Genomic DNA, 18,938 nt, shown 5'->3' on the forward strand with positions numbered 1-18,938 from the left:
CATATTAAATGGCGCGTGCTTTCCAAATGAAACGCAAATACAAGTGTGCTTAGGTAGGACGTATGTATCGATGTATTCCCAGGATACTTTAGGCCCGCTATTAACCAACTTGCTTATTTATATGTATATACGTGTGTATATTTACATGTTTTTATGCACACAGCACATCCAACAACAGCTTTTTGGAGGCTGCGCGAATCGGCCATTTTTATTGGGCTTCCTTTTTTGGGCCCCAATTTCTCGGCAACATGTGTTCCCTCTTTGTGTGTATTTAATGTACCATTTTTCTAAAGGCTGTAGGCTTTAAAGTAAACGTAAGCACTAGGAGTGCAGAGCAGGTAGAAGAAGAGTGTCCGTCTATTGTAATGCCCGGAACGCTTGGCATAAACATAAAGTAAGAGGTTTCCGCTTGGGCAGCGGACGCAGAACCATAAAATGTGCTCTCAACAAACAAAACATACCAAACACACCGCGAAAAAGGGGAATAACAATTCGCGTACTCTTTGAAGTAAATAAACACGAAATTAAGTTAATTTAATTTAGATAAGTTAGCAAACAGCATATCCTTTTCCTTCTTATCGCGTTCTAAGTAAAAATATCTCTGTTACGTTCTTGATTGACTAAGTGTTCCTTAATGAACTTCCGAAATGTTGAATATTAAATTGGCTTGTTGATAAAAGTAAACGTTAAACATATTCGATTTAAATAAATTTGGGAAATGCCTGCAAAAAAGTGCACATCCGCTCTGTGTAATTTTTCGCAATGTGTACGCAGAAAAACTACAGACTACTTAGGAGCGTGGCCCGTAAACGAAGAGCGCCCAACCACCCACTCACACTTACACTTACACCCACCACTACTACCCATTCCCACCCACACACATGCGTAGAGTAGCAACAAAGTTGCGATAGAAAACAGATGCTTCAAATATGCAACAGCGTATAAATAACAGACTACGGCTAGCCAGATTGGCCGAGTGCGTTGCAGGTGTCTCTGTTATTAGCACTGACCTATAGTGTTAGCGTAGCAGAGGCTGTTAAGTTGGCAGCGACGTCGACGGCAGAACTGATGCCAAGGGTAATTCAGTGTTGGGCGAGATTTCCATCAGTGGCCACGTCGTCGTCGGTTAACGGAGGATTTCCCGAGCCATCCGACAAAAAAAAAATTAAAATAAGCAAAGGAAAAAGACATCGTGTTGGTGTGAAAGTGTGCTGGTGTTGGTTGCCTCATAAAAGATTCAACAGCCTGCCGAGCCACGAATAAATAAAAAAAAAGTGTGTTAAGCAAAAAAATTAAATAAATAATTATACATAAATAGCATAGGAAAGGCAGCACAAGTTAGTGCAAAAAGTGTAAAGCAAAACAAGAGTATGGTGAGAGGCCAAAGCATCGATAAAAAAGAAAGCGGAGCAGCCTACAATTGAAAAAAAACAATCAAATTTCGGATAAAACGAAAATTAACAACATAAAATTCGACAAGGGCAGTAAAAAAGAGACTCTCCGCGTCCCTTTCTCGCCCGCTCTTCCCACTTGGAGTAGTCCCCGAATGTAACGGTAATAAGCAAGCGTGTTTCGAGCAGCATCCTTGTGTGCGTGTGAAGTTCTACGGCTCCGTCGGTTTCCTCTCTCCCTTCTCCCCTTTCAGGCTCCTCTCTTCCCCTTCATCCTCCTCTCTTCCCCCTGGCTAACTCATCTTTTTCGTTTGTTTTCTGCGAGACATTTATTTGCTCTTTAATGTTTCAGCAGGACCAGGCCTGTTTCGTTCCGGCATTCTTTCTGTCGTTCTCGTCCTCCGCTCGTTCCGTTCCCTCCATTCCAGTCTTCTCTGCGCCTCTTCCGCCCCTCGCCTTCTTTCCGCGCTACGTCCTCTCGCTCTTTTCGGCTCTGGCATGCCGCAAAACAGTTAGTCCAATACTCGAGTCTCGGCGTCCGTGTGTCTGCGTGCCTGTGTTGGTGCTTGTATGTAGAGCGAAAGCGAAAAAAAATACAGGACAACTTCATATATCTGCAACATCCAACTTGGAAATGTTTAAGTTCTCTTAAGCTACGACATTTTACAGCCCCTGGCTCAATTAATAGTCTTTTAATCTAATTATCATCAATTTAAAAAAAATTAATTTTTTATATTTATTAAAGAGCTAAGTATTATTTTATACATATTCTCTAGCATAACTTCCTTAATAAAAATAACTGAAAATAAGCTAGATAAAATCTATATAATATCAGTAAGTGCATCACTGCAATCTGATCAGAACAGCTGCGTGGCACTAAGCTGTTTCGAGTTTTAACATTAATAAAATAATCAGAAAGTCAACATTTCAAAGGTTCAACATCAAAAAGTTCAAATTAGGATTGGCGCACTGTAACAAAATCGCCCACACAGATACGGAGTGTACATGTACATTCAACAATTTGCTGGTTCCCTTTTCCTGGTGATTTTATTTTTTCGTCCTTTACGCCCACCACTTGCCGTGATGCTGGGATGCTGGATTCTGGCAGACTGGGAGCCAACGTCAACAAGTTGAAGCTGTTGCCGCTGCCCAGCTAGCCTCGTTAGTACGAGTGGCTGTGTGTGCGTGAGGGGCGCCCAGAAGTATGCCGCAGATAAGGATAAATCATAAGCTGGCCAGGCCTGCTAAGTTCATTTTGGTGTCGCAAAGTGACGAGAATCGATGCCAATGTCATTTGCTAATTGAAAAATTCCTTGGCTGGCGCAGCAACCCTTCCACACAATTAGCTATTTATCTGGGTCCGAGAGGAACGGATCTTAATTAAAATGAATGCACAATTAATTGTCAGACAACAGGCCCGAACTATAAACAAAGCCATACCATGTGTGCGTACATTTATGTACGAGCCATATGTAAACAGAGTTTTGTAAGCAGCACAAATAGCAGAAATTCCAAGTCTTTGAAGTGAAATGTGATTAAGGTGTTTATACAATATATTGAAATACCAAATCAGCGCAGAGTAGGAAAGAAAAATGGGGCAACGAAATACTTATATTTACCAATCGATTCCTATTCGACCGAAATGTCTGGATTCTGGCCTCGATTTTGTCCCTTAACTGCCCAAAGATGAATTATGTACGTAGGAGGAAGTTCAGCTTAAGAGGAATTAGAGGGATACAAATAAATAAAGGAATATGGGTTATGGTAAATTCACTTTTCCCTTTGTGGGGGTATTTCAGACATTTTTAAATTTCGCACTGGGCCAGCTGAAGCACTTTATCAAGCTGACCAACTCTTTCAAGCACCGTCGCCATATATCTATCTAGCTACATAACTGAAGCTGACACATCATTAAAACTTTTAGCATCAGATGCCAAAGTGTAGATTACCCGAAGTGAAACTCAGAGTGGAGCACAATTTAACAAATCTTTGGGGTATTGCCTTTTTCCAGCTGCACTGAATTTTTGGCATCAGCTTTGGAACATCAATCTCTCCGATTTAGCTAGAAAGTGATTGGAAGCCAACATGTCGTATGGGCAATACCACAAAAAAGTTGAAACTCTTGGCGATGATGCCTAAGCTTTTGGCTCGTTCATTATAAGCTGTTTTCTGTTCTTTTTGTTGGCCATTTTTTTGCTTGCTCCTACAAAACTTTCCCTCCGAATTTTTTCTTGTCCACTGAACGTGTGTGTGCGTGATGGGTGTGTGATATGTATGCATGTGACATGTCTGACGTCTCATTTTCTGCCGCATAAACCCGATGCTGGATTTTGCCTTAATTTGGCATTAGGGCGTTTCAATGGAAACTCATTTGAAACTTTCTCTCGCAAATCTGTGCATAGGCTTCCTGTGCACCCATCAAAAAACCTTAATATTTATATGCGCATATTCGTAACATTGTGTGTGTGTTTTTCTGCGCCTGACCGAGCACTGCCTCAATATTATTTTTTTCGGCCCGGTTCTGGATGAGAATACGGCAGATGTTTGCCCAGGCTGCGGAGGAATGTATATACAGATGTATGTATATGAGGTATGTACTTGGCAGCACGCTGTTGTGTTGGCGGGATAAATAATACATATAACTCAGTATAGTATATGGTTTGCGCGTATCGGGCAAAACTTCGCTTCTCTTCGCAGGAACAATGGCGTTCGGAGTCCTAAATCATCGATATACTCGTACGTTATGTCGCGGTGCCATTTATCAAGTATTTTCAAACCTTTGGGCCATATTAAGCATGCTAACCTCGCACATATCCCAGCTGACCGATTTTTGAATAATAAAACGACATTGACATTTTGATCCGTATTTTACATACGCACTTGTCGTGCCTAATTGATGAGCTCGGTGGATACCTTATGCAGAATATACTGGCCATAAATCATTACCAAATCATAGCATATTCAATGCAAATTGCGGCAGGCTGTGCATCGCATGACCTCTATTGATCTTGCATACCTCAACTCCCCCCCCCACAAATCGTTTACATGTAAAATTACGAAAAAAAAAAAATTAAAACTATGCTAAAATTAACAGCAAATTGTGCAGCAGTATTGAATTAGCCAGCCATTCTGTGGCTTGCGGTTTGGCCTTGCCAACCCACTGGCTGCCTCTTGTCTTTGGCCACTATTTTCCGTAATTCCATTTGCTCCGAGCAGGTTGGCAGACAAAATGCAATTAGCATTAACAAGGATGGCAGCTTCAGCTGCGAAACCCTTCAAGCCAACCATTGCAGCTGGACAAAAAAGGCAAAAAACCATTTGGGCCACAATTTAAGCAAACATTTCATCAAACAGAATGCTCAAACTAACACGACTTAAGTTTCACTTTAAAGTGCGCTCGATATTTGAACTACTCGGATGGGGAAATTCCAATTAAACTAAACCAACATCCCCATTTACATTTGATAAAGTCAAATACAAGCAGAATGAAACGAGACAAATTTAGACTATATAAAATAGCTTTGGCAGCACCCATTGGGTAAAGTTATTGGCTTAAGTAACAGCACAAGATTGATCACTATAACAATTTAACAATTTACGTAAAGTTTCAGCTTAAATAGGTTCTTATTTTGTAGTTAAGGTTTTGTTGGATTTTTCTCACGTAAATAGTAAATACTTTTCAAAGCAGGCATTGAAGATAATTACTTACCAAAATAAAGCCAAAGTTTTTGATAACTTCAGAAAAGTATAATAAGATTCGTGAAAACTAAATTTTAATAAATTGTTAAAGTTTGGCATAGCCTAATAAATATTTTCTCTCTCGGCTTAGTTGGGATATACGAAGGATAAAGCCTGGCACCATTTGATTTTTCTCTGCTGAAATTAAAATAAACTATTCTGGCTTGACCCACTTTCAGCAGGTTTGTCCTAAGTCCGGCAGCTGAAACCTCAGAAAGAGCGAGTAAGTCTACTGCCTGAACTTCGGCATTAAGGATTCACAAAGATGGGCAAAAGAATTCTCGCTGCAAAATAGCGAAAAGTTTCCTAAAAGTGTTTAACAGGTCGCAAGTTTTAGACAGCTGGGGAATGCAACTGTTGCACCAGCGGGCCTGCGAAGTAATTGTCATGCACCTGCAAGTGCCTGCAGCATATGCATATTTGTATGTGCAACTGGCTCTTCAAGTGCCCCACAAATGTTGCTCATACGCCGCGTGGTACGGCCAACAATTTTCAGTGCCACCTAGGCGGAGAGACAACAAACCACAAATTGACATAGCTGCGTTGAAATGCGTGTATGAGAGTGGGGAAACCAGTTCTGCACTGAAAAAATTCAATATGGTTAAATTATGAAATTTACTTGAATGTGTTCTTCTAGTATAAAAGCAAATATATCTAAATAAACACTCTAATATGCTTTTGGATCAAATGCTTTGAAAGCTAATTTAATACAAGTAAAATTAAATTTTTATAATATATAATAATAAGTTAAGCTACAGAACTATAGATAAAGATTTAAAAACGTTTTATTATTGTAGAAGGTTATTATTACACCACAATTCCTGAGCCTGGATTTCAGTGGAAAAGCAAAAATATTCGTACATATTTTAGCCTTATTGCATTGAAATATTCCGAATCAAAAAAAATAACAGTTTCGTGTTTGGCTGAGTGCGAAAAGTGTGGAGCAACATGACATTGACTAACGTGCAACGTGGCAGCAAAAACGGACACACACACACACTTTTGCGCCCAAGCAGCAGACACATGCAGGCCAACAATTTGTGGCGGTGAAATTTAACACGAACAATTTAATTTCAATAAAAACGCACACAGCAACGCAACAGCAATAACAAAGCGAGTGCAAAGACAAAAGGATTGCTCATACGACACGTGTTCTGTCTGATTGTGAGTGGGTGAGAGTGTGTGTGTGTGAGCTGTACTTGTGGGGCTGTGTTGGTGTGTGGGTAAGCAACGTGCATAAATGCAATTTAATTTAATTGCTCGATCTTTTCCACCTGGGGATTCTGATGTTGATTTGCCACCATGCGCTAATCTGTGGCACGTAATTCAGGATTAAAGTGTCAAATAAACTATTCAATTTCCCTCCATTTTTGTTAGTCTAACACATTTTTTCCCATCAATGCAATTGACTGAAAAGTGGGACGATGAGGGGCGTGGCACCAAGCGGGCGGGGTATTCCTTTGGTGGAAACGCGTGCTGCAAGGTTACGGCTGCATCTGTTAGTGTGTGTGTGTGCTGTATATGTGTTGTGTGTGTGTGTTTGCCTTTTGTGCACGTGTCTGCGTGTGAGCTTGTGCTTATGTGAGTGCTATGCATACGGCTGAGTTGCTTAAATGTCAGTTTATATCTCAAGGATAAGCTGTTTTGCCCCATGGCTCGGTTTGTTGGGTAACTGATGCCGACTTCTCCTGTGCCTCCCTTTCCTCTTCCCTCTCCTCACATTTTTGCCTGCAACAAGACGCGGCTCACATAAACATAAATAAAACCATACATACTTATAAGCAAACATGGCCCACAGATACAACTGCATGCTGCTTAGTTAAGCTTAGGTCGTGCTCACAATCGTTATCCTTACGCCAAGCATTCGTATTTTTGAAGCTCATGGGGTGTTGGCCTTAATAAATGCCACTTTCAGCTAGCAGCAAGTGCGAGGCTAAATCGAAATGCTAAAATTGGATTCCAAACGTAGGGTGAGTGGCCAAGTTTCTCTTATTCTTGGATCGATATGAGATTTCTACATCGATTTTCTCGACATCCATTGGTCAAACATTACACAGACTGCGAAGTTGGTAGCCCAAAGCCGCAGCAAGAAATGTATGCAAAACTATATGGTTTTCTTTTGATACTACATAAAGAAAATAAAAATTAATGTATATAAAGTAAAAAAAACAAAATTTAATTTTCCATAAATGGAATTAAAAGTCTTCTTGATAAAACTTTTTAGTCAAAAGAGAGGGCTATAGTCGAGTTCCCCGACTATCTGATACCCGTTACTCAGCTAATGGAAGTACGAAGAAACATTTCGATACTGACAGTTTTGTGGCGGTTTGTGGGCGTTAGAGTGGGCACGGCAAAAAGATTTTTGGCATGCTTAATCTCAACTTTCTAGCTTTTATAGTTCCTAAGATCTCGACGTTCATACGGATAGACAGACGGACGCTTCCTTCTGCCTGTCACTTTTCAACGAATCTAGTATACCCTTTTTAGTCTACAAGTAACGGGTATAAAACTAAATGGCGGTATCTGAAGTGAATTACATTAGTCACAGCTATACAAAATAAATATTTGTTCGTAATTACAAATTTGATTTGATTGCCTTTCAGCAGAGCTGTGAATGAATCAGAAATAGCAGGTGGGACTAGCAGATTTCTGCCAATGAAAGTCAAATTGGTCATTCTATTTTTACCTGTTCGTAACCTGACATCTTACAAAAGGGGCTCTTCATAATTGCCAATGCATTTTATTCCATCCTGGGGTGATTCCCTGGAATTCACTTAATTACTTCTTGTTTTTGATGGCCTCACAATTATTTGCAGCGCGTTAAATCAGGGCGAAAAAAATGTTGTTTACTCTCTGGAATCACAGTATTTTTGTGCACTGCCAGCAGGATATCGGTGGCTGTGGCTGTGGGGGAAGTCACAGGGTTTCATTAGCCATCATCCATCCATCCATTCAACCATTTGCCCATTTATCCCGGCCGGGGTCGTAATGAGCATCCGTTAGCAGGAAGACGAGATGAACTTGTTGCAGCGATAAAAAGCTATAAATTCGCCAGCTTCGCTGTGAATGTGTGTGTTTGTGTGTGTGTGCTCTAGCGTTCTAATTAATAGCTTAGCGGAGGAAAAGCACCCGAACACCCACACACAACCACACAGCACCGCCTGTCCCCCCTTTCCAAGGACCGCTAAATGCCAGCAATTAAATAGTACTAAAAATGCGTGAGAAAGTTTCCATGGCAGATGTTGCCAGCGCCTAATTCTTCTGTTTTCCGTTCGCGGGGCCAAGTCGAAAATGTTGCTTCATAGCCGGGACCATTAAATTTACAAGTGTTTGGGCATTACCCGCAAGTAAAACATGGGAAAATGCCTTGCCAGAAAAAAACCAACAGCAACGGAGAGTGGTAAAAACTTTTCTGGGACACAAGGGCGGAAAAGGGGAAACTTTCAGTGGACTCCACTTGAAGTACGGGCCAAGGTCCGACCAGTCCGGCCACAACAACCAATCCTGGCCAGGCCAATTGTGTAATGCATATTTGATTTGTATTTACGCTCTTTGCGTTCGCAAATCGATTGTCATTTGAGTGCTGCCCCACCGCTTTCCCCCGTCTCCCCCTCTCTCGCTGCTTTCTGTTTGGCTTGGGAGCGTGAACAAATGTGGCGCCATTACCAACACCAACGGCACAATAACAGCCAAAGCAGCGCCAGCAACAAGGGCCAATTTTAAAACAACAATATAAATACTGCAGTGCAACTTTTTCCCCGAGCCGAAAGTATCTTGCCCTCGTAGAGTCAATAAAAATGATTGCCCCATATTTCAGGGCTTATTGAAAATGATACGGTTAGCCAGAATGCTGTGAGCATGGGACTGGGATTATATTAGACTTCAAGAGATATTTACAGATCATTTACAGAGCAAAGGATTAGGGGGTCACATGGGCTTTCGTAGTCCTAGAAATTTGTTTTACTTTGCTGGTATTAATTACGGTTAGAAACATTCAAATCGGAATATAAATAGATAGATAGATTTAATTTTTTTGTCCAATATTTGTAAATTAGTCAAAAAAAGAAATGTGTAGAACGGGAAAGTACAGTCTAACAGTACAGTCTAATAACAAAGTGGATTGTATCTTTGTTACAAGTTCGAGATAAAATACGCAATCGCCCTGTATAATCAATGGACCGAAACGAATTGTAAGGGCATTTACAATCAGAGGTACTCATGACTTTCAGTGGAAATTAATGGAATGCGAGTTCCATTACCTTCCGTTTTTCCTCCGCCGACCTTTCTGTTTCAACGGACAAGGACAGCTGGCTTCCAATTATGTGGGCTTCCATGCGTATACGCAATATTTGACCATTTCCCCTTAATATGGTTGTATTCGCTGCGTACATCTTGTACGACAGCGGGTAAATTAAACAGAAAAATTTGTCGGAAAAGAAGGGGAATATATTTAATTGCTTTCGCCCCGTTCGTTGTTGTTGGCTAGACAATGGAATTTGCTGGGAACTCCGGAGCCGTGGGCCATTCATAAAAATGCCAAACGCACAATGCCGACCAACCAATCGAACTGAAACCGGACGGAGTCGAGCAGAGCGGAACGGAACACAAAGGAAATGCGGTCGAAGGAGGGGAGGACGGGATTACAAGCAAACACCGAATGAAAACACCCAGCGACGTGTAAATATTTAGTTCAGTTCGAATCGTGTGTTTATATCAACCCCGACGCCGAAAAACAAGAATCCCCATTTCATAGTTTGATTTGTGTGATATCGACGGCTGAATCAGGCCGAATCACAGGCCAGTCAAACTGGCTGATGTATTCTGAAAGCTCTATAAATACGAGCGGTGCGACCTGTCTTCGACAAATAAACAAGACGCGACGCATTCCATTGCCAGAATTCCCTGATGGCAGGACCATTACTCATACGCCACGTGAGCCTCTGGAGTTGCGGCCAGGGTTCAAGGTCAGGTCAGAAAACCCGAGATCCCTCCAGCAGTTTGGGAATAGGTGAACTTGAGCTGATGCAGCACATCAGCAGTAGATGAGAAAGGAGAAGGAAGAGAGCAGAGGAGGCCGTGTCCACAGTTGTCAGAGTTTCCTTGCAGCAGCAACCACGGCCAGGGTGTCGCTAAGGCATACATACGATTCTGTGTGTCATAAAACTGTCAGCCTGCATTTCTGCATTTCAGGCTCTCCACCAAAGGCAATGCTACACCATGGGATCGGGCACGGAATAATTGCAGGGCATCCATCCAATTATTCATTTTTCTGCATGTAAATTACTTCATTTGGTGCTGGAAATCGAGTGAATGACATCAAAGCTGGTTACGGACTCTATTGCGTTTAGCAGAGGTGTGCATATGAAAATATATTAATGGCAGCCTCAAAATACATAAAAGGTATAAATTCATCAAGGCACCAACTTACAGAAATTTAATAGTAATGCTCAAGTCTTCCAAGGAAATATTGCTTTGATAAAGGAATGTAAATAGATGTTTTACAAATTAGAAATTGTTTGAATATATGTTTCTCAACTTATATGAAAAGATTTTATTAGTGCATTGGATACATTTGCGTTCCCTAACACTGTAAAATTGCACAATTGAACTGCTTTAATTTGAAATACCTCTACGGTATTTCTAGAAAGATTTCTTTCGAGATTCTTTGGACCTATATTGCCCATGGTACTCTCGCTTTTCACAGGCGTTCTGATGTTCAGATGTTCTGAATTTCAGCTGTTGCCATTGCCAGGGCCGTGGACATGCACGTGGACATAGACATGGACATGGACATGGATGTGGATGTGCCTGCGAATATACACGTTGGCTGTGGATGCTGATGCTGGACCCACGGACCTGGCGACAGACAGACATTTCTTCACAGACAGTTTTCACTAATTATCTGACACAGTGATGGCTGCTGGGCCACGGCAGTTGCACTTGATGGACGGTGCGGCGGCAGGGAGGTCCTTTTTGCTGCAGCTCGTTGCGGCCAAGGACTCATTTGAATGTGTGTTGTTCTGGTCCTCGCACTCACACGAACACACCAACTTTACGTACACATCTCAGAACTCTAATTTCAAAGGTCGTGCCAGTGCCAGAGCCAGTGCCAGTGGAATGTGAGATGGTGTGGGAAAGGACGCCTGCTGTGTTCAGCTTTATTTTCGTGTCTTTTTTCCGTTTTAGCTTGTCCGACGTCTCTCGTTTCGGTGTCATGTGTTTTAAGCCATGTGCATGTTTTATTTGCCGAACAGCTTTTCCTCGTTTTGTTATGTTTGGGCTGCATCGGTTGGCGAACCGAAAAAATGTGCGAAGGACACCAGCGAAGAGGGGCGTCAATAATTGAACGCCCCCGGCCGAGAGTTTGGGGTATCAGCAGCAGTATCCAGTATCCAGTTTCCAGTTGCCAGTATCGCGTATACGCCACTGGGCAGCTGAAAGTTGATTAAATTTAAGTATTCGAGTTTTGGTCGGTTTACTCCTCCGTCCGGCTGCAACTCCGTCCATTTGCATTTGCTATTCCGTTCTTGATTTGGACCCGGGTAATTTTGCTGCAAAATTATTAACAATTACGTATTTATGCGCCAGCTTGAGGGCGTGGAACTTGCGCCATCCGTTTGCTGGGTGTTGCCCAACGTGAAATATGCGAAATGGTCTTGATTATCACGTATACGCCATGGACGCGTGCGAAGTGTGGATTTCTATTTGTAATTTTGCTTGTACATACATTTTTGCAGATAAACAGAGAGTGAATTACCTTATAATTTTAAAGAAGACCATCAATTTAGTAATGATAGTTTTTCCTGCATAGACTTCATTTTATTTTTATTTTATTTTTACATTTTAAGTTGTCTATCAATGTATAAATAATATATATACTTTTCAATACGCTAAACTATAATAACATAAATCTATATTTATTGGATTCTAGTTTGAGACAGAAACTAAAAAACAAACACATAAGCTCCATTTGCTCATTTAATTCAAAATGTATATAACCCTTTTATAAACCATGCGGATTTAGTTTGGAACTAAATAAGACTAAATTAAGATTAGTTTTCCCAATTTCCCAGCACCAACTTTTGGAGTGCCGTTATAAAATAAACCCATTCAACGCAAACTCAGAGCACTCGGAACCCGGCAATGTGTGTCGCCAATTACGCATTTGTTAGCTTGTCATTGACACCAAACTCGGCAGCCCTGAAAGTTAGCCAGCCGGGCTAACCAGCTGGCACGAGCTACCGAATGCAATCACATAAATCTAATGGAAAAAACTGTCAACTACTTGGCTAAAAAGTTCAGATGACCCATTATAAACACACACCCGCAGGGAGATCATCAGTGGCAAACATTCCTTGAATACGCAAGCAACCAAACAACCGAGCAACAAGCAGGACTCGTTAACAGAGGTGCTAACAGCTCATGCTAAAAGTTGGCCAACAGAAGTGGCGGCTGCGCAGAGAGGCAGCGGAGAAAGGACTCTCTCGTGGGCCCTTTGCCTCTGCTTCTGCACAACTGTTGAATTTTCCGCTGCCGCGGCCAGCAGCAGATGTTGCCGCTGTTAACTGTTATTTACTTTTGCGGCAGTGGCAGAGGCAGTGGCAGCAACAGTTATAATTTTTGCCTGGCTTCGTTTTATGTCCTCGGATGATTTATTTTCGTACCGCCTGAGACGAAGGAGGCAGCCCCGTAGTATCGTAGTACCGCACCAATGGCCCTGGCCATAAGGCATGTGGTCTTTGTTTGGATTTATGCGTGTGTGTTTGCGATGCCGCCCCTTTCTCACCGCCCACGCATACTTGCCTCTCTTTTCCCGGCACGCAGTGCCTCTCTTTCATTTACCTAGATTGTTTGCACGCCTGGCTGGTTGAATATTGTGTTTGGGCCAGAGATAAGACGCTTAGGCTGTGCACTCACAAAAATTGTTATTGTTGTCGTTCTTACTTTGAGGATTGGATTCATTGGAGTTGTTCGGTGGTCAGTGAATTGCTTTAAGCCAATTTTCAGGCAAATCCCAATGGGATCAAGGTGAATGCCTGTGTGACTTGCTGAAGTTCTCACTGGCTAGTTGAGGTAATTCGATTTCTGTTCTTGTTTGCATCACAGGTTATTTATACAATTTTCGTTGAGGTCGCATGCTAACTTTTGTTCGGCTTTCCGACTGTTTGTGGGTGTACAAAATGATGGGGAAAATTCAAAGCAAAAACCAGTAAAGAAGGCACTCTTTATTAAATTAAAATAGCCAAGAAGGTCGTTCCATGTTTAAAACAGTGAGAATTACGAAAGAGAGCGATTTATGACAAAGATTCATAGATTTCTATGAATAATTTCATTTTATATTGAGTATTCTTTCAGTGTGCAAGTGTGTGCGTCTGGGCCAAGTATTTGATCCTGTTCACTGAAATTTATGCAAACTGGCGGCTTCAACTTTTTCTATTACCAGACCATATCGTTTAATTGCGATTGCCTCACGTTTTCCAAAGTCGCGACACGCTAGTGTTCAGAATCCCTGGGTTTCTCCGCCCTTTGCATGTTGTGTACGAGCTTTGTTGGGCATTATTTTCTTCTACTTTGCATTTAATCATTTTTTAGATGATGGGGCTGCTGCTGCTGCTGATGGCGCCTATTGTGGCGACCCTTTTGTGTGCCATTTGCATCACAGCTGGCGTCGACATTCACGAGCATGCGACTGAGATTGCAATAGCGACTGTGCACTGCGGAAATGAAAACAATATCCATTTCCATTGTAGGTCTTTATTCGGTGTGTATGCATACATATACATTCAGAATGAAGGGCCGCAAAAAGCGCATTGGAGGCCACAAGGGACTCCTGTCGCTGCCATTTTCCCACGGGCCTACGGCCATAGCCCCCACATGTATATACATATAGACCGACATTTCGCACGGCGACTGGGAGCCTGGCTTTAGCAGCAACTCGCACTCCCACTTACCTGTCACAGCTCGATGCTCTCGATTCACTTGTCCCGACTCAGTGATGTCCACCTGGCTTTGTTTTTCCCCTAAAGCGGATATTACAGTGAAGAGATGGGGCGTGAAGCTCACGGAATACATTCCACGTATATACTTCGTATATACTTCCATTGCGAAACAACAAAACCATTTAAAATGAATAAAACGTTTGAATTTACCAAAATTAAGACTGCTCTCTAGCCACTTAGTCCTTCAGGCAGGTCTATATAAAACTACAATTACGTATTTCGCTAAATACTCTTTTCTTTGTATTTTCTTATCTATTGCCTAATTTAAATGTGATACTTTTGCAACCTGGGCATAAACAGGCCAATAAATGTAGGTCATCACTGACCACTCGACATTGAGTGCTACTAGAGCGCCACGAATGCCGTCCCTTTCGTGTGTTGGGTCCTTTTCGCATGAGTGGCTATGTTTGTGGGGGAGGAGGTGCGTGCAACAAGTTGAAATCTGCTACACTCATGCATAATGGAGGCAGACGCGAATCCGAGCCAGAAAAGTGAGCAAAACTATTGGCAAGCTGTCCTTCCTGGCACGGTGGTGCTGCATCCCGCGCCCCAAGATACTGCTACATCTTTTGTGAGTCCTTGAATGTGGTGAGGGTGAGGGGGAGGGTTATGCGAAGGATATTGGGCGATGATTGTCTATTGAATCGAGTGGGAGAGTCGCTCTAATGTTCGGTTGCTCTTGTTGTTTCAGGTGCAGCCGTCGCCTTTAAGCGCCACTTGATGCCACCGTGACACACAAAGGAGAAAGAATTGAAAAGGCAATTGACGAGAAGATAAACGAGAACGAGGTAACCAGGAGGCGGCGGCGATGACACTGACGCATCCAAAGACGTCGCCACCCAGATGACGGGCAGGCACCAGCAGGAGGAGCCGAAGACTCAGGAGCAGAAGCACCAGCACAGCCCCGACGACAAAACAAACCGATCAACGTGTCAACGCGTCGAGTAGAATGCAAATAGGCGCTAGCACCAGCAGCCAAAGCAGCAACAACCGCCTCCAACCACCAGAGCCTGAGCCCGAGCCTGAGCCGCCCATTGAGCCACCCACCATCCAACTAGGCCAACATGGCGGATGCGGACGATAGCAAGAGTGGCACTGGCAGCGGGGGCAGTGGTAGTGGCAGTGGTCGTGGGAGTGGCGCTGAGTCCCTGCAGCTGCTAACTAAACTGGACAAGGCCGTCTCCACCAACGATGTTCTGCTCGATCTCCAACGGGCGCTCACCTACGAGGCTGTCTTCAGCACTCTGGTGGAGCACAAAATGCAGGCCCTTAAGCGGGACTACGAGGAGCACAAGAAGGCGAAGCGGCGCAAGCGAAAGTCCATCGGTCGCATTTTTCTGCCCAGAAAACTGTTTGGCAGCGGAAGTCGCCGTTCCAGCAGGGAGGACACCCCGCCACCGGAGGATCACCAGGTCCAGCCTTCACCACCAGCTACTAGTAGCGGGAAGACCAAGGCCCTAGCAAAAGGCAAGACCCGGACGGATGACATTGAGGAGGCCTCCGGCTCAGTGGCCAGCTTACAGCGATCTCATCCGAAGCGCCCGGAGAACTTGGAGGACAGCCTGGCCAGCACGCTGAGCAACTCATCGGGAGCCCAGCGACAGCACAAGCACAGCCACAGCTTACTTGTTCGAGCTCAAACGCACACGCCTGCACACCAGATGGACATGGATGCGGACCGGAGATCCATTAGCTCGGAGGGGGAGCTCAGATTGAAGGCCCAGCTCCCAGGCAAACATTCCACAACGATCAACGGCGAGTCGGAACTGCCCCCGATCTCCGGACACGACAATACCTCGACGACTGCCACAGCAACTGCCACAGTGACCGCCACGGCCCATGGAGGAGTTCTCCACAGCTCCACGCTGGCGGACGACAGCATGACCGCCTCGCTCCGCGGCAGCCTTGAAAGCCTCTCATACAGTAGCTCCCGTTGTACCGTCAGCTTTGGTGGAGCGGAGGTGATTACCGCGAGCGGTGGGGAGGCAGAGTCGAGAGAGCGAGCGCGACTGGCCAAGAGACTGAGGATCCTGGAGGCCAAGTCCATCAGCGCCCAGTGCAGCCCCATCTTCCCCAGGCACGTGGTTCGCTCGTTTCCGCTGCAGTCACCCCAGCAAGCGGTAAGTATAGTACAGCTCTACGGGTATTTGATTGACTAAGTTCAATAGATGGAAAGATTCACCAATGTCTCTGCATTTCTCAGTCAATAAAATATACCGCCTAACTTAAGATCTTCCTTGAAAGAATAATCATCCTATGTTAAACAATTAACATTTTTGTTTTTGCGTTTCCCAGCGCCTGCACATCAATGTTCCCTCCAGTTTGGCCAGGCCTCAGCCGCAGTTGCAGCAGCATCTACATCAGCATCAGCAGTTGCAACCTCACGTGGCCTTGGAGATTGAGACGCTACCCGCTCCACTTCCCCAGCGGAGGCGTCTGTTGCCCAAGCAGATATCCTGCACTGAAAGCGGAGCAGCAGGGGACTTCAGCGTGGTAGGTGCGGAGGCCTACACCAGGTACTTCTCCCGCCAGAACACGTCGGAGGACAGCGCCAATGTGACAGTGAGCACCGTGTTGGCGCAAAGCGACTCCCAGTCGCTGCACGCCACGCCTAGCTTTTCAAATACGCCCCCGGCGATGGGCAGCGCGAGTCAGGAGCGCCGCAAGTCCCGCAGCACTGGACTGCTGGCTGTGCGGCCGCCATATGGCGTGGATCCCAGTGCCGTGGTGATTCCCATGGAAGACGGGAGCGTGGAGCGGGTCAGGACGAGGGCTCTGGTGCCCGAAAAACTACACCGGATGACCTCAACGTCGACGGGCTCCAGTGTGGCCGCCACCGGCTGCTGCAGCGCAACAAAGCCGAAGGAGAGGCCGAGCGAAGCCTTCAGGCCCTCCGCGATGCCCTCCTCCGCAGCAATAACAACGGCCCAGAGCACGGGCAGCGACGACGAGTACCGCCGGCGGAAACGGAAGTACAGTAAGTGACAGCGAGCTGCAGTGAAAGAAGCCTCAATCATTCATACCTCCTTCCATGCCCTTCTCCCCCAGAGCGCCATCATCGCTGCTCGGATCCCGCACTGGTCTATCCCACGCCCAGCGGTCTCCAGCACTATGTGCACGTGCTCGCCATCAATCCGGACACACAGCAGCCCATGTAAGTCACGAATAAGGAAGGGAAAAGTCGGTAAATTGCGAAGGGTTCGGATTCATATTTCGAATAATTTCCCTATATTTACTTTCAAGGGGTTAGCCAGGATAAAATCCTTATTAATAAAGCTACTTGTTAAGCCCGAAGTTACTAAGGCAATAATTTTTAATAATTGAACAAAATGATAGTATTAACTTTTAAAACAACAACTCTCACTAAAGTACTAAAAATGATAAACAGAAGACGACGTGGATGTTTTATGTGCATTTAGTTATTTAATTAGTAATATTGCAGTTTTTATACCAGTTACTAGTAGAGTAAAAGGGTGTAATAGATTCTTTGAAAGGTATGTAACAAGTAGAAGGAAGCGTTTCCGACCATATAAAGTATATATCTTGGTCAGGATCATTAGTCGAATCGATCTGGCAATGTCCGTCTGTCCGTCTGTACGAACGCCGAGACCTCAGGAACTATTAAAGCTAGAAAGTTGAGATTAGACATGCAGATTCCAGAGACATGGCGCAGCACAAGTTTGTTTATTCACGTTGCCACGCCCACTCTAACGCCCTTTTAAAAAATGTTTATTTTTTGTTCTTATTGTTCTCTCCAGTGCTATGCCTGAAAAATGTTTCAATTTCTCGTTCGCAATTCCACTAGCTGAGTAACGGACATCTGTCAGACGGGGAACTCGACTATAACGTGCTCTTTTGATTTTATTTACTTGTTGTACATAATTACATAATCCAGTTTGAAGGGATAGATATAATCCGAACGGCACATATTTTCTTTTTGAAATGAGGGTGACATTTTTATCTTGTTTGGATATCAAAGGTCATAGCAGGTAATGTCATTTATTATCCGCAGACAATGCCCGTACGGTGAGGACTCGCCCTGCGACCTGCAGTTGGACATGGACATGGACTTGGACCTGGACCTGGACGATGCCGATAAAATCGACGACCTTGAGCAGATGGTCCCCAGTGGTCATCAGCGGCATCGCCGAAAGCATCGGTGAGTGGCCACCGGAGTCTCTCTAACCCACACGCCTGGATGCCCCTAAATCCTTTCAGCCACCAAGACACATCGGCCTTGATGGCCGGGCCAAAATCGGCTTGAGTTGAGAAATGATCGGGGAGCACATAAATAATAGCGCGTTTCGGGGCCAGCTGATGGATGAATGGTGGCTCGGTTCGACAGCTAGGATATTCGGACAGGTGCTGCAACAAAGGACGGGCCGTGTCCTTGGGCTGCACTAATAAATGTCCTGCCGATTGGCGATGGGATGGCGATTGTGATTGCCAAATATGCCCTAATGCGTTGCCCTCCTCCTTTGCCCAGCGCCCACTCTTCCCCTGGGAAGTTCGCGTGACGTTGAGCAGACAAAAATTGATTGACAAGCTTTGTGCGACAATTTTGTGGAGGGAAAGGCAAGGGACTTAGGTGGCTCACTGGGTGGATGGCTGGTGGGTGACTAGGTGAATGGGAGACTGGGTGGCACAATGGCATTGACTGTCAGCAGTCCGATGTCTGCCGTTGCTCTCCTTTTTCCGCCCATAGCCAGGAGCAACTTCCGTTGCAAAAATCGAGCCATGTTGTTTGTAGCGAACGGTGGGTCGGTGGGGCTGCGGTGTAGGGGAAATTGCGGCAGCTTTGTAATGCGGA

General features: G+C 44.5%; 1 protein-coding gene across 1 annotated transcript in view; it reads left to right on the forward strand.

Moving 5' to 3' along the window:
* The first annotated feature begins 15,103 nt into the window (after positions 1–15,103).
* The window catches only part of LOC122614335 (pneumococcal serine-rich repeat protein), a 54,048-nt gene continuing 50,213 nt past the window's right edge, over positions 15,104–18,938 (forward strand). The window contains exons 1-4 of the mRNA XM_043788901.1: positions 15,104–16,248; positions 16,424–17,105; positions 17,177–17,282; positions 18,141–18,287. Of these exons, the coding sequence (XP_043644836.1) occupies positions 15,193–16,248; positions 16,424–17,105; positions 17,177–17,282; positions 18,141–18,287 (1,991 nt within the window). The 5' untranslated portion in view covers positions 15,104–15,192. The remainder of the gene's footprint in view (positions 16,249–16,423; positions 17,106–17,176; positions 17,283–18,140; positions 18,288–18,938) is intronic.

The sequence above is a fragment of the Drosophila teissieri genome, chromosome 2L (assembly GCF_016746235.2).
Source record: "Drosophila teissieri strain GT53w chromosome 2L, Prin_Dtei_1.1, whole genome shotgun sequence".
In the NCBI taxonomy this organism is placed as follows: Eukaryota; Metazoa; Arthropoda; class Insecta; order Diptera; family Drosophilidae; genus Drosophila; species Drosophila teissieri.